The 15,976-nt window shown below is 42.3% G+C and overlaps 3 protein-coding genes across 3 annotated transcripts; 1 reads left to right on the top strand and 2 right to left on the bottom strand.

Annotated features, from left to right (window-relative positions):
• Positions 1–827: 827 nt before the first annotated feature.
• LOC136444887 (protein rolling stone-like) lies at positions 828–2,671 on the bottom strand. Its single transcript, XM_066442644.1, has 2 exons — positions 2,416–2,671; positions 828–1,950 (listed from the first exon to the last, which is right to left on the bottom strand). The coding sequence occupies exons 1-2, from the start codon at positions 2,503–2,505 to the stop codon at positions 1,126–1,128; spliced, it is 915 nt and encodes a 304-aa protein (XP_066298741.1). The 5' UTR covers positions 2,506–2,671; the 3' UTR covers positions 828–1,125.
• A 605-nt stretch (positions 2,672–3,276) lies between these two features.
• LOC136444940 (protein rolling stone-like) lies at positions 3,277–5,434 on the bottom strand. Its single transcript, XM_066442725.1, has 2 exons — positions 5,199–5,434; positions 3,277–4,725 (listed from the first exon to the last, which is right to left on the bottom strand). Exons 1-2 carry the CDS (start codon positions 5,286–5,288, stop codon positions 3,901–3,903), a joined length of 915 nt encoding a protein of 304 aa, XP_066298822.1. The 5' UTR covers positions 5,289–5,434; the 3' UTR covers positions 3,277–3,900.
• Positions 5,435–10,972: 5,538 nt separating this feature from the next.
• On the top strand, positions 10,973–12,718 carry LOC136445364 (uncharacterized). The gene is made up of 3 exons (XM_066443334.1): positions 10,973–11,044; positions 11,751–11,969; positions 12,485–12,718. The coding sequence occupies exons 1-3, from the start codon at positions 10,984–10,986 to the stop codon at positions 12,565–12,567; spliced, it is 363 nt and encodes a 120-aa protein (XP_066299431.1). The 5' UTR covers positions 10,973–10,983; the 3' UTR covers positions 12,568–12,718.
• The last annotated feature ends 3,258 nt before the right edge of the window (positions 12,719–15,976 follow it).

The following is a 15,976-nucleotide window of genomic DNA, read 5'->3' on the forward strand; positions in this document are numbered from 1 at the left end:
AGAGCCATTTGCCAGACAACTTCAGTTTGGTCGGGCAATTTACGATCTCCATCTTGAATATGTATTTTATCCTTCCTTATACTTAACTTAGCGAATTCATTCCTTATCATGTCATGTTTAGTATACTGGCCCTCTATTGGCTAGGAAAGTTTTCAACTCAAATCTCCGATAACAGCAGCGGCAAACTTACCGGCGTTCTAGTAAACACGTGACGATCGTTGTGTGTCAGCCCGAACGACTTCAGGCGAAATTCGCTTCTCAATCGCTGTCCACAAGACATCTTGACGACTGTAGAGCGCACGAGATGTGTTCCCTGTGCTTATTATAGTGTAGGACACTGTGCGTCATGTGACGGGGGAACGTAGAGATAACGGTGTGAACTCTGAGGTTTGACCTGCTTAAAGGGCAAACATTTAATCTGTGAACAGAGTTCAACAGACCTACAACAAATACAACCAAAGTACGCTTTGGAACTTTTCAAAAAGAAACTTTACGTCCGCTCGATTTCAATTTGATTTTGTACAGTCTTAAAGCATTTTCAAACCAGTCTTGAACTGGGGATGACGACAGCCTTTGTTTGTCAGGTTGTTGTTGTATAGTTGCATCAATTTCACTTTGACTGATACAGGCGAATTGCATACAAAAGTTTGAAGTGATAATTATTTGAGGATGTAAAATTAACGCGCACTTTATATCAAGGTCTAGTTTTGTGAATGAAAGTTGAACTGCAATTGCCAACACAAAAATTGGACAACGTTTCGACTAGTCAGCTCCACTATTTGTCAAGTGAGAATGTTTAGCTTTGTTTCAATAAGTTGAAAGGTATATTACATCAAATTTTGGATTTATTGAAGAAACGTTCAATTCATTTGCGTCTCGCAACATACACACTGACACAGGAAAACAAGAGATGAAGAGTTTATTATGGTAATGAACTACAAAATTATCCTCTCAGGTGACGCTGGATTCAGTAACAGATCTGCTTTCTTAGTAGAGCATATATCTAATTAAGAATAAGGGTTTGATACACTCAGATTGAAAGTATAGAAACTTTGTAGTCAGTACAAACCTAGCAGTAGATGACTCTATTCAAACAATCTAGAAGTAGATCAAAAGATATGATGCCTACAGAGTAGCGATATCATCACCATGACTGTTACTTAAATTACGCCTCTGCAATAAGTGTACTAAACTCTCGCGAGCAACCACGAGAGCAAAGACGATGCAGTGACACACGGGGACTGCCACTAGCACCCCCAGGACAGCTACAATAGCGGCTAGAGCAGGGTTACCCCCGTAGTCAAGGACGGGGTATATGAAGGGATAGTCATATAACCCCCTTCCACCCGAAGCCCAGTAGATGGCAGTAAAGATAATGTAAACGCCCCCAAAGATCGAAGGGTAAACAAAATGCAGCAGTCGGCATGGCAGACCGCTGACCATTACGTCTATCACTATGGTAACAGAATTGACGGCATGAAACAAAATGTCGCCAACATTTATACCTACGTATCTTCCAAACAATGCCCAGAACAAAATTGTGACAATAATCCCCCCGCTAAAGGCCACGTTGTACAAGACCCAGCAGATCTTATAGTACCATGGTAGGGGCGGAGTTTGGGCAGACTGTTGGCTGACGTTTGTTTCGGCTCTTCTGCTACCTGTGGTGGTGAGCTCAATGGTAGATCCCGTCTCCATGACGACATTGGACGACAGGCGGTTGTCGTCCGATGCTCCACGTTGGGAACGAGAGTTGTAGTAGTCAGCAAAGCAGAGTGCGGCGCTCACAATAGTGTGGAGCGTGAGGATGATGAAGGCCCACTGAGTCAGGAATACCAAAAGCAGTGGGCGGAGCAGGCCTGTAGCTCCCTGTACAGCAAAGAAAATAACCACCTGGTACAAGCATGCTGCAACTCGGTACAGCACGAACGGTAGCTGGTTCTTCAGCCACTGAAACAACAAAGAAAAGGGTCTGATAAACACCTAGTAATTGTTAATGTCTTGTGTGTGTGTGTGTGTGTGTGTGTGTGTGTTCATGTGTGTGCATGTGTATGTCACAAAAACAAATCTATTTTCTACACACACACACGCGCGCGCGCGCGCACACACACACACACACGGCACACACGGCACACACAAGCAAACCCACACCGGCGCTCAGAAATATCCAGGTCAACTTATAGAGCCTGTTGTAAGTAAGGAAACTTTCCTAGTTGTTTTGTCAGGCATGCCGACTTATCGTTGCCCTTCCTTATATTTGCCAAGGCCTCCTTGTATAGGAAGCCTATTTGTTCCATGCCAGAACGACTAAATCCACGCTGGATGAAACCACTAAATGCTTCATGTCCCTGGCTTTCTAGTACTCCAATTCAGATTCTCAAACCTTGTCCCCAACAACAGCAGCTGCAAACTTACCGGCGTTCTGGTAAACAGGTGACGGTCGTTGTGTGTCAGCCCGAACGACTTCAGGCGAAATTCGCTTCTCATTCGCTGTCCACAAGTCATATTGACGACTGTACAGGGCACGAGATGTGTTCCCCTGCAATTTCAACGCCGCTCGTATGCAGGTTACGTCGTGTGGCCCAGCTGTAAAGGTGTCATGTGACATCGGAACTTAGGCTAAGGTGTGAACTTTGGTATGTGACCTACTTAGATACAAAGCAGTGACGTATAGACAAATATGTAAAATCGAGGCAGGCATGTATCCCCAGATTGTTTGGCATGTCTTTGTTTTGCGTCTTCTTCGTCTGTCTTTCAACTGATATAGGTTGTAGGTAGAGGCGAAGAAAGGAGAATGAGCACATGACAATTTGACAATGTATAGATGTATATTTGTATACTATTCTTTTGTTGTGACCTGTACTTAACCCAGTGGGTGAATGTGTCCAATTATAAACTTAGCTCTTAATTCATTCATTCATGATAAGAAAGACAAAACAAATCAAAGCTGAACTGCAATTGCCAACATAGAAATAATTTTTTCGACTGATCAGCTCCAGTCTTTTTGTCAAGTGAGAATGTTTTGCTTTCTTTAAATGAGTTGAGGGGCATATCAAATCAGAGTTTAGATGTATTAAAGAATTTCATTTGCGTCTTATAACATACATACTGACACAATTCAGCAAACTAAAGCTGAAGAGTTTGTTATGGTAAAGAACAACAGAATTAAAATCTCAGACGACTCTGGATTCAGTGACAGCTCTTCTCTCTTAGTAGAGCATATATCTAATTAAGAACAAGGGTTTCATACAGATTGAAAGAATATAAACATTTATTCCAACAACTATGCCAGAAGACCGATCTTGCATCGAAGGATGAAGTAATGGATCTAATCAAATGATGTAATAAACAAATAAAGTATTATATAATACAATGAAGTAGTGCATCCAATGAAATAATACAATAAAGAAATAAAGTATCAAATCAAACAATAGTCGAATTAAGTGTCAATGATACAATAATCAAATAAAAGAATCAAACTATACAATAATGAAATGAATTAATCAATCATAAAATGTGATATTGCTATTCCATCTTTATACAATGAATCTATGATGAGCTCGAGTTTAAGCTTTAGAAGTAGATTCAGAATTAAGATGCCTACACTGCAGCGATGTTAATATTCTGACTGTTACTTGATAAGCGTACTAAACTCTTTGAAGTCATTACGAACTCAAATGTATCATATTTCTTTTCTCACATTCATTTCAAAGGCCTGATAAAAGGTCAAATGATCATTCACGACTGCAGCGATAGAATATGATAATACGATGAGCATATCAAAAAGAATCAAACGAAAAAAAGTTTCATTGTAATCAAATCCATTTAGCTCCCACAACATGTATACAACAGATCTATGGTTAGTTAAAATCTAGAAGCAGATCAAAAGATAATTGGTGCCTACATAGCAGCAATGGTATGACTATGACTGTTACTTGAATTACGCCTATGCAATAAGCGTACTAAACTCTCGCGAGCAACCACGAGAGCGAAGACGATGCAGTGACACAGGGGGACTGCCACTAGCACCCCCAGGACAGCTACAATAGCGGCTAGAGCAGGGTTACCCCCGTAGTCAATGTAGGGGTAGATGAAGGGATAGTCATACAACCCCCTTCCACCTGCGGCCCAATAGACGACAGTAAAGAGAATGTAAACAAACCCAAAGGTCGAAGGGTAAACAAAATGTAGCAGTCGGCATGGCAGACCGCTGACCATTACGTCTATCACTATGGTAACGGAATTTACGGCGTGCATGAGGATGCTAAGAGCGCTAAGATCGTTTCTTAGCAACGACCAGAACAAAATCGTGATGCCAATTCCCCCGCAGAAGGCTAAATTGTACAAGACCCAACAAAGCTTGTAATACCACGGTAGTGGCAGGGTTTGGGTGGAGTCTTGGCCGACGCTCGTTTGGGCTGTTTCGATGCCTCTGGTGGTGAGTTGAATGGTAGATCCCGTCTCCATGACAACATCAGACGACAGGCGGTTGTCGTCCGATGCTCCATACAGGGAACGAGAGTTGTTGTAGTCAGCAAAGCAGAGTGCGGCGCTCACTATGGTGTGGAGTGTGAGGAGGATGTAGCCCCATGTAGTCAGGAATATCAAAGCTAAAGTTAGTTGAGGGAGGTCAACCAGGGCTCCGAGTATAGTGGAGAAAGCTATCACCTGGTACAAACATACTGCAACTCGGTACAGCACGAATGGCAGCTGGTTACTGAGCCACTGAAATAACAAAGAAAAGGGTCCGATAAACACCAAGTAATTCTTAATGTCTTGTCTCTGTGTATGTGTGTGTGTGTGTGTCGGTATGTGTGTATATGTCACAAAAACAGATTTATTTTCTACACACACACACACACACACACACATACACACACACACACACACACACACACACACGCAGCGCACACAAACAAACCCACACGCTCAGAAATATCCAGGTCAACTTATAGAGCCTGTACATGTTGTAAGTAAGGAAACTTTCCTTGTTGTTTTTTCCGGCCTGCCGACATATCATTGCCCTTCCTTATATTTGCCAAGGCCTCCTTGTATAGGAGGCTTATTCGTTCCCTGCCAGAACGATTAAATCCACGCTGGATGAAACCACTATTTAAAACGCTTCCTGTCCCTGGCTCTCTAGTACTCATATTTAAATTCTCAAACCTTGTCCCCAACAACAGCAACAGCAAACTTACCGGCGTTCTGGTAAACACGTGACGGTTGTTGTGTGTCAGCCCGAACGACTGCAGGCGAAATTCGCTTCTCATTCGCTGTCTACAACTCATCTTGACCTCTGAGAAGATTTCAGCGCCGTTCGTTTGTAGGTTACGCCGTGTTTCCAGGTTATAAAGGTGTCATGTGACATCGGAACATGAGGTTATTGTGTGCACTCTGGTATGAGACCGACTTAGATGCAAAGCAGTGACGTATAGACAAATATGTAGTATCCAGGCAGGAATGTGTCTCCAGATTGTTTTGCATGCCTTTTTTGCGTCTTCATTGCAATTGTCTGTCTTTCGATTGATAGGTTGTAGGTAGAGGCGAATAAGGGAGAAAGCGCATGACAATTTGACAATGTATAGATGTATATCTGTACACTATCCTTGTTTTGTGTGACCAGTACTTAACCAGTGGGTATATGTGTACAATAAATATTGAATACCGCAAGAAATTTAAAAGAACTGTAACATTTCTTCATGTACATGTATGATCGACCTCAATGGTAGAAACAATTTGTTGGAAATAATGCTCTCCTATTTGACTCGTTTACGAAATGTTACTGTTCTGTCTTCAGCAACAGGCAAACAAAGAGCAAACACTTATGACACTGCTGACCTCATGGTAACCCCTAGTAAACGGTTTACTGACAAACACAGGGTTTACTTTGGGCCCCCTCTCACTGGACCCGCGACACGTATACGTACCGGGATTTTCCTGTATTTTTGGCGGATACTGACTGATACTGACGGATACAGGCGGATACAGGCGGATACAGGCGGATCCAACGTAACTTATGGATCCACCAAATCCGCACCGGGATCGGGAATATTTCCGGAGGAATCCCTGTACGAGGCCATTTCGTGCAGAAGGGACTTTTGGGATCAAATAGAACTTATGTAACTGGGCCAGTTACATAAGTTATATTTGATCCCAAAAGCCCCCTCTCACTGGCCATGGAGCTCTTTGGCTTGAAGTGCCGCAAATTATTCATCAAAAGATAAAGACAGAGAAAATACTGAAAATACTATATATGGAAATATATTATTCAAGTTGGTTCTATCTAGGCTAACCTATCGAGCTAATGTGCTTTCCAAGCCGTTTTGACATGTCAAAAATCAGGTACATTATTATAATAATAACTTTATTGCAAGTTCATGCCCGAAGGCTAATTGCAGACAAACAAATACATGGATATACATGGGAATCGACATAGTTATCTAGTCTACTGTGAAAGTTCTATGTTAACTAAGGTTGACTATGGTTGGGTTTGACTTCTTTTTTTAAGGCAGTGAAAAATGATCTGTCGAAAAACAAATGAAATGTGAAGATAAGATAAGATGTCGAAAAACAGGTGAAATTTTCAAAAAACAGTTGAAATATTAAGGTTCTTTTTAGACGAAGAACATTGCATTTCTAAGTATTGTGTTGATTATATTGGTATTATCTAATCAAAATACACATTGACACCCCATTTTAGCTTTTCACCTTTTATATCACATGCAAAGAATAAACGAGGTAAATCTTACTATAGTTGTTTCACAAAGCTAAGAAACAACGGACAGAATAAAGTGAATTGAGGGATTCCAAATCGGGAGACACGAGCCCGTATCTTACATGAGCTAAATCTGCCTGTACATTTGAAGATTGGCTATATCAGAACCAATATGTTCCGGGTTCGATATCATGCTCACCATGCCCCGACTGTGTGCCGTATGGGAAAAGCACTATACACGACCTTCGAATTCCCTTGCGGTGGCGTAACGCCCACCGAGCCTCTTTAGCTAATCTGTCTAGAAGTTTGCCAAAAAACTCACTATGGATTTAGTGGTCGATGTGCCAACATCTAGAACATTTACCACAAAGAGCCGTACACTTGTCATTATGATATGATTTCTTAGTATTCCCCAACTGTAACTGAAAATGGATTCCTTGCCTAAGGTGAGATCTCTGAAAAGTCACCCCGTACTTTTTCGTGTTTTGTTCGTTTTTTAACAATGGCCAAGGGCAAAGCTAAGAGGCCGCTTGAGGACACTGAACTGCTTGCTCAATAGTCACAAGACTGTGCTGTTTCTTTAATTCATCTCTACCTTTGTATTGTATATTTTGTTGTTGATAAGTTGCTCAATAGTCACAAGACGTAAAGACCACTTCATCCATCGATGTTGTGGGTTACATGAGTAAGACTATGAAAGCATCTCTCTCCCTAAACTTATAAATCAAAAACATCATTATTGAGACAAGCTCGATTAACTGAAAGTGAGGGCTAACTAACAACATGGGAGAAGCAGGGGTTACGAAGGCTGCTCGGGAAATTCCTTACTCTAATGGTTTTGATCCACTCACACCGAGATGGAACCCTACTCTTTTCGAAAACCGTGGCTCTTCTCAACGTCCCATCCGAGGGACGTCCCTTACCTAAGCTAGGTACTCATCTGTTTGTTTTGTTCACGGCTCCAACCACTACCTTCGTCGCAATCCTAGTGAATGTTTATTGATATGTTGTTTTGGTATCAAATGTCTACCTACCAGACACAAGCTGCCCCAAGCAAAGCTATGAATTTATTAAAGGCGTGTTGATTTGTCTGAGTCGCATTTGTGTCAGGTCGTAGAATCACCAGACACGATACCCGGAGAAACAGTAAACAGTGGAGGAACGTTCCTGCGATGACAACAGGTAAGAGCAAGTTTGTTGGTGTTGCTGCACATTATGAAAATGACAGATGAATCGGAAGAAATGTATTTATAGATTACTTATACTTTATGAATGTGGTGCAACCGACGGTGAACCAAAGCTTGCTGGCGCGTGAATAGTGATATGCGCATATACGTACGTGCAAACTAATACGGAGGTAAGAAAAAGCTTCAAAGTTAAATGTTATGGGAATGTTTCGTCTTTGGCGTTTGTTTCCGGCTATGGTGAAAGAAATAGAATTAAAACTCGGCATCTAAGTGTTGGGAGAAATGTAATTGTAGCAACCGCCGGATGAATTGGTCGCTACGGTCCCATTTTTCGAATGATTCTATGTCAAAGGAGTCGATAAGGATATATGGCAATCTTTCATGTCTCAAGATCACTGAGTTTGATACGACAGGTCCAAGGTTATTCCAAGAAGACCCTCATGCGGGTTCATGTGGCGCAAATGAGGGCTCGTGTAGCGTAATGACAGGGTGTTTGGCCCGGAACCCAGTGGTCCAGGGTTCAAATCCCCCTGACGCCACCGATGTTGTGCCATTGGGAAAGGCACTCTACACGACTTTTTCCTCACTCCACCCAGGTGTACAAATGAGGAAAGCTGTGTGAAGAGACTTTCCCAAGAACATAACGCCTTGCCAGGAGTGCCACGAATCGAATCCGTGTACTCTCGATCTCGTGTTCATCAGCTCTATTGTGGCTTGAATCGAAGGTTATCATTCTAGGAAATTCAACAAAACTTAGGAAACCAGTACAAAAATAACACATCATGTTCACAAACGGAACGGTGTATTCTTTAAACCGTAGCCAACATATGCAAACAAGGAACTGAATGAATAGGTGCATTTTCTCATGCGACCACGCATTTCAGTTCAAAGCAATGAACATGTACAGAACATTTTCCCGCAAGACTCTACAATGATTCTGTGGCTAAGGTCTCTTACTAGAAAAGTCTCCGGCTGTCTTGGTTGATTCAAATAATGTACAATGTAAAGAAGTTGGCTTGTTATTGTTTGATATGTTTAACAACCCATTGTAACAAACAATAATTCAGGGAGGCACAGACCATTGCCTACGTATGTAAGTTTGTCTTAGATAAATAAAGAATAAAAACGTGTCGTCCACAGAAGTACCAGTCTCGTCACCGGTTACCTGGCATGACGTCGTCGATGGAACTGCCGGCATGATTCCCAACCCGATGTACGGCCGGAGAGCTGGTATGTTTGTTTGTTTTTTATTTTTTTTATTTTTTTATTTCATAGCCGGTAAGCCTCCTCAAGGCAAAACACGCCAGAGTTGTACTGTAAGTACAAGCTGTGTAAAACAAGACTTACCCGCTTGAACTACTTACACCTGGAATGATACTCTTCAACATGTTGAAGGCGGCTGGAAGAAAAAAGAAGAAGAAGAAGGATCTCCCCTTTTTATCGATTAGTGCAGTGGGTTGTTCAAAGTGCTTGAGGTGTGGCCGCAAACACAGGACCTTCTCCTTTAACTCCTGTTCGAATGGATGTCACCAGCCGAAGCTACGTAAACCGTTTCACCTAAAGTATGTAGAGTGCGGAAAAAAGGTGCATTTCCCATGGCCAAATGCACAATATTGAGGACTATCAAGGATTCGAGTCCAGGACCTTGAGATTCTAAGTCAACAACCCTGACTACAAGACGACCTTGTCAACGAAGTGGTCTAAGACGAATCTTTCATACGGGAATTTAATTTTAAAGCCGGGTCGATGAAAAATCACACATTTCTTTGATGCGACAGAATACCTCAACAAAGATGAAGAATGCAAGCACGTAAATATCTTAACAGATCGGCCGGAAGCAACAGGCTAGAAACTAGGCCACGCGAAACGACAGAAATGGCGATCTGATGAATATTCTCAGCCACGGGCTGATTGTCTGGAACGGTAATCTCTTCAAGCTCTGGAGATCACCATCTGACGGAATTACATGATATGTTTTTCTCCAGCTTACACAAACGGATTACATATAGTTTGACCCGAAAGGGTTAAATGTAGCTTGACACGAAAAGGTGAAATTTAGCATGACTCGAAAAGGTGAAATTAGCATGACACGAAAAGGTGATATTTAGCATGACACAAAATGGTCAAATATAGTTTGGCAGGAAATGTGAAATTTAGTATCACACGAATTGGTCAAATATAGCTTGACACAAAATCGTCAAATTTAGCATGGCACATAAGGGTCAAATATAGCTCGACACGAAAAGGCCATATACAGCTGGAGACGAAAAGGTCAAATTTAGATTTACACGAAAGGGTGAAATATAGCTTGACACGAAAAGTTCAAATTTGGCTTGAGACGGAAGGGTAAGATATAGCTTGACCCGAAAGGGTCAAATATAGCTCGACATGAAATCGTTTGCACTTCAGTTAACTTGCCCTGTTCCTCCTCCCTCAGATCTCCCCCCGACCCCGCCGAAAGAGCGCGGGCTCTCCTGTAAGGCCGGGAAGACGTCGTGCGTTCTGTGGGCGTGCCTGGGCACCGCCGCCATGCTCATCTGCGTCACAGGCAAGTTTTAATCACGTGACTATGACGTCACATTGTCCGCCATGTTGAATTGTTAAACTTGGGCGTTGCTATAGAAGCATTACTGATACTATTCTATGTACAACGAATATTCATATTCCATTTTCTGTTCTTTCCAAGAGACCACCATTATACTGAATACTACAATGTAGCGGCTACTGATACGTCTAAGAGATGACGTCACGTGTGCAAAAATACATCATTGGCTGCCAGTGAGATATATAGTAAAAAACAACATCAATATGATTTGACAGTTACTGGTATTCGATAATGCTGTGTTGCCCTTAAGAAAGTACTTATTCGTTTTACGGGTTTCTGACAGTAGCCCGTACGAAAACTGCCGATGCCTGTTGGAAAAAAACATTCCCGACGATCGCTGCAACGGATGCAGCGAAATCTGGCGTTTTTTGTACATTGATCAAAATTTTTAATCAGAGAATAAGATGCAAAAAAATACTATTTCCTGTTAGAATATTAACTTTGCTCCTGTGATGTTTGCAGCCGTGGTTTTTGCGATGATCCACCACCTTCAGAATCGCGTTATGATCGTGGAGAACCGGATGACTGACCTGGAACGTGAGTAGCAGCGTTTGGCTGTCTTAAACAGGAAGAACTGAATCTCTTGTCTCAAGAAATAGCGCACGAAGTTTAAATGTATGGGCGATATAGAGCAATGGAGAGGGGGGTCGAATTCACGCACACTCACACACACACGCACACACACACCACGCACACACACACACACACACACACACACACATCCACGTGATGATGTAAAAGTTTCCTTGTGACTTCTTGCTCTAATCCTTATTGTAAGTACATGATCCTATTCACAGGATCTCTGCTTGGTGAAGATCCATCTTCCAGCCCTCTGCGACACGTTCTTCCGTCCGGTCATAAAAACGCTCAGAAAAACCCTCGGTCTGTGGGCAACCCTGAGTCCGGGGCCTTTGGTTAGTTTGTTCTTGCTAAATCGCCTTTTGCTTTTAGCGATAGCGTAGAGGCGAGGGCACGGAAAGAAAGAAACAGAGTAAACTCATTTTTTCAACCATGGCGTTCTCAGTTTTGAGTTTTCCAGATTTTGTATCTTGATTACGTTGATATGGCCTTCGTGCCTAATGAAAGTTTACTGTCTTGTCTGATTACGTCCCTTCCGAAGGACTCTCCCGCGGACGCTTTTGTCAGCTTGCTTTCATTTAAGCTACAGGTACATCCCTCTGATTGCCTAAGCCTACACCATTATGTTTCCTTCTTGATGAAATGTACCTTTGTCCAATTTTAGATGCACTTGGTCCATCAGACCTTCGCCGAGAGCAAGGACCGGTCGGCCCGCCGGCTCCTGGCGGGGAGCCCGGTGTTGTTGGCCCGCGTGACGATTATGGGATGCCCGGTTCCGTTTTTCTCAACCCTCTCGAGCTCCGTACCACTACTTCCCCTCCCATTGCCACGGTGGCCGTCAAGAAGATTCACCAAGATGGAGAAGTGTCGTCAAATCTAAAGGGTAAATTACATGGACTACGAATGTATGTGTATAAATATGTGTATGTGTGTGTGTGTGTGTGTGTGTGTGCGCGCGCCTGTGTGTGTGTGTATGTATATGTGTGTGTGTGTATGTGTATGTGTGTGTTTGTGTGTGTTTGTGTATGTGTGTGTGTGTGTATATGTGTGTGTGTATGTGCATGTGTATGTGTGTGTGTTTGTGTGTGTTTGTGTGTGTGTGTGTGTGTATATGTGTATGTATGTATGTGTATGTGCATGTGTATGTGTTTGTGTGTGTTTGTGTATGTGTGTGTGTGTATATGTGTATGTATGTATGTGTATGTGCATGTGTATGTGTTTGTGTGTGTGTGTGTGTGTGTTTGTGTGTGTGTAGTTTTGTGGTAGTATCTGAATCTCAATTAGTCAATTGGACAACTGGTATATATGTATAGCAGTGCAACACACCAACTTCGTAGGAACGCTTCGTATATTGCTAAGAAACTAGTAAAGGTGAAAATTCTTTCTTTTATTGCCCAGTATCCGAAGGTTCCGGAGACGTGGACGGTGGGCAAGACGAAGGGCACTTCGATTCAGAAGGTATATTTGGCCCATTTCACTGACTCCGGAATCGAAGGGGAGACGTGACGTAGAGCGTGACGTCATCGTGATGTCATCTGTGCGTCCGACGCCATCTTGGTGTTCTATTCGCATATCAGCGACTCTTAGCGCGAGCGTTTCTAGACATTTAGAGAGCGGGAGTGGCTATTCGTATCTGTACATGTAGTGTGATTGCCCGTAAAGCCGCAATGCTAGTTGGTTGAATCTGTTAACCAGAAAACCATGTATGTTTTGACTTTATAACTATTAGCAGACTTTTTTTTCATTCTAACAATACTATCAATGCCCTGATAAAGAAATACGCACAATCAATGTTAATCAAACACCTTAAAAGTTTGTAACTCCTACTACTTAAAAGAATCGTGAAAATCTAGTGATGCGTTCTCGTTTGAGTTTTAATTCTGACTTGCCAGACTTAGATTAAGTACTCAATTTTCGTTTTTCCAACTACAAGTCACAAGGCATTTAAGTAGTGCGGAAATCAGAGATACTTAACGTATACGTATATGTTACTTAATGATGAGATAGAAATTGCCGGAATAAGGAAACGTAAGTACTTAATGATGATACGGTAATTTGCATGTAACATAATGATGTCACGCTAATTCTCATATAACTTGAAAGAAAGGTAACAATTTACATATACGTTAATGGGGAGATGTCGCATTTCATATTACTCATTTCTTATAACAAATGACATAGAACTTAATTACTGATAATCAATCTAAAATTGACATGTTTTGAAAATGGTTTTCATTGACACATAACCTAATAGTAGAGGATAATTAACATAAAACGATGATGCTATATATACTTTTGGACGCACAACTCAACAATGATAGATATTCATAAACATAGAGCTTATTTATAGACGCCAATGATCACGTCGACAGAACGTAATCCTTTATGGTCGTGTTCGGTTATTTAAGGTTAATGTCTCGCACATAGGTTCATTTAGTTGTGTCCAAAAACATGTTTCATGCAACGGCTATAACTTTGATGCGTCATTGACCAAAGAGGACAAAAGAGAATCGGCATTTATAATAGGTTTGAATAGTAGGCTAATTACCGTATACGCATTACGTTCTGACGACGTGCCCTGCCAATGCGTTAGCCTCTTCTCACTCGATGTACTAACTTCTCGCGAGCAACGGCGAGAACGAAAACAATCACGTAACATAAAGGAACCACCAATACAGCGCTAATCGTTACCATGGTAACGGCCAGACCAGGGTGTTCACCGTAGTCCAAGATGCTGATTTGTGGATCGCCCGAAGCTCGCCGAATTTCAAAATCGCCCGAGCGTCGTCCGTATTTGAAAACTTAACCTAAACCAAAAAGTTGTTAATACACCTTTCTCACGCGGCGGACATGATAGAATGAAGACGAGGCCAATGAGGCAAAGAAGCAAAAATAATGTACAGATTTAGTTTTCCTCCTAAATCACATTAAGTTTTGAAATATGATATCCAAGTATCAATATTACAACTAATGTAATGTACAAAAAAGATGCAGCAATTTAGAGCTTCGTTGACCGATCCCATAGTCTCCGCCCTCCTCTGTCAGAACGTAGAAATGCAAAATAAAAACATAGAAATGCAAATATTTGACGGTCATGCAGCCACTTCCTCATTGGTCGATTCTCTAATTATCAGGTAATCATTGGCTAAACTGGTAATTGTGATTGACAGTTAGGATCGGTCTAATGTTTGCCACAAGGGCCTCGTTTTCATTCTATCATGGCCGCCGCGTGAGAAAGGTCTATCCTCAATCATGAGGACTTGCAGATGCGCACAGGTGTAACAGGCCTGAGGGCCCATACATTGCGATCCGGTTCCCATGTCTCGACATCGCTTGAGCCGGAGAATAGGCTACACCAACAAAAGAACGGGGGTGGTGCATGGGGTAGTACAATAATAATACCACACCAAAGTGTACGACACCAACATTTTTATCTCCTAAACCTAAATGATTTGTAACCATTTACAACTTCTTATACTTGAAACTTGAATGATTGGCAAGATATAGAATCATAGCCTTGAGCATATTACGTTACAAAGTAATTTTACATATCCGACATACAAGTTTTCTTCGTCATTCTCGCTACACAAATATCATAGCTGACAATTGATATCAAAAATGTACCAAATTCTGCACAATATATACACAATGACTAGATACAACACCGGGGAATCCTGTGCTTAAGATAATATCATACAGCTGCTTACGCAATGTTTTAACAATGAAGTAGGTGGTCATAAAACATGTTCATGTGTTGACAATCGAAATTTCTCACATATGGCTTTGTAGGAATCGTTCACGCGCCCAAATGACGGAAGCTAAATTACATCACAGTAACGTCATTCCGAATACGTCACTATACAGGGTTTTCATTGACGTCATATGATTATAACTTGGATCCCCGGGACGACTTTGGTGAATGATTAAATTAAGCATATACACCTTCGCTATGTATGTAATCATACATGGCACAGATGACGTCAAATGAAAAGCCTCAGTATCAGACGCGCTCTTCCGCCTGAGGTTCCGCTGTCGTGCCTGCGCCATCCGGGAGATGGCGCTTGTGCGCAAACTTCATTAGCATAGTATCGCGAGCAAGGGCGAGACCGAACACGATTCCATGGCACAAAGGCGCCGCCAACAGAGTACTCCCCACACCGATTCCTACTGCTAGACCAGGATTTGCTCCGTAATCAAGAACTGGATAGATCCACGGCCTGTTAATAAGGTCGGTCCCACCAGCCGCCCAATAGATGACAGTGAAAAGAATATACCCCAGCGCAAAGCTGGACGGGTAGATGAAATGAAGTAGCCGACATGGTAGATCACTGACGAGTATGTCTATCAGTATAACAACGCAGTTGACACCGTGTGTTAGGATACTATAAGCACTATACGTATCGCCAACCCCCCTTAGAAGTGTCCAGTACGCAATGGTAACGTAAAATCCCACGGCGAAAGTGGTATTGTACAGGATCCAGTAGGATTTGTAGTACCAAGGAAGACGGTCGTGTGATGATGTCGGTTCCTGTGTGTTCATTTGAGATGAACCGTTGTCGGGCGTGTTCGGAACGTCGTCGTCCATCATCGGCGTGATCTCGGCAACCGTCGGTTGAGCTTCGGCAGTTTCCGGTCCGCCTTCGGGGCGACGTCGCGACTTGAAGTAGTCGAGAAAGCAGAGTACCGCACTGAACGTTGTGTGGGCCGTGAGTAGTACGTAGGCCAGGTTGGTCAAGTATAACAGATATTTTGGGCCAGTGGTGTAAAATGACAGCAGGCAATAGATGTACACTACCATCTGAAATAGACTTATCACCGCTCTGTAGACGATGAAAGGCAGCTGGTTGCTCATCCACTGAAAAACAAAAGATGAAATACATCACCTAGAAA

Source organism: Branchiostoma lanceolatum, chromosome 11 (genome assembly GCF_035083965.1).
Source record: "Branchiostoma lanceolatum isolate klBraLanc5 chromosome 11, klBraLanc5.hap2, whole genome shotgun sequence".
NCBI classification, from domain to species: Eukaryota; Metazoa; Chordata; class Leptocardii; order Amphioxiformes; family Branchiostomatidae; genus Branchiostoma; species Branchiostoma lanceolatum.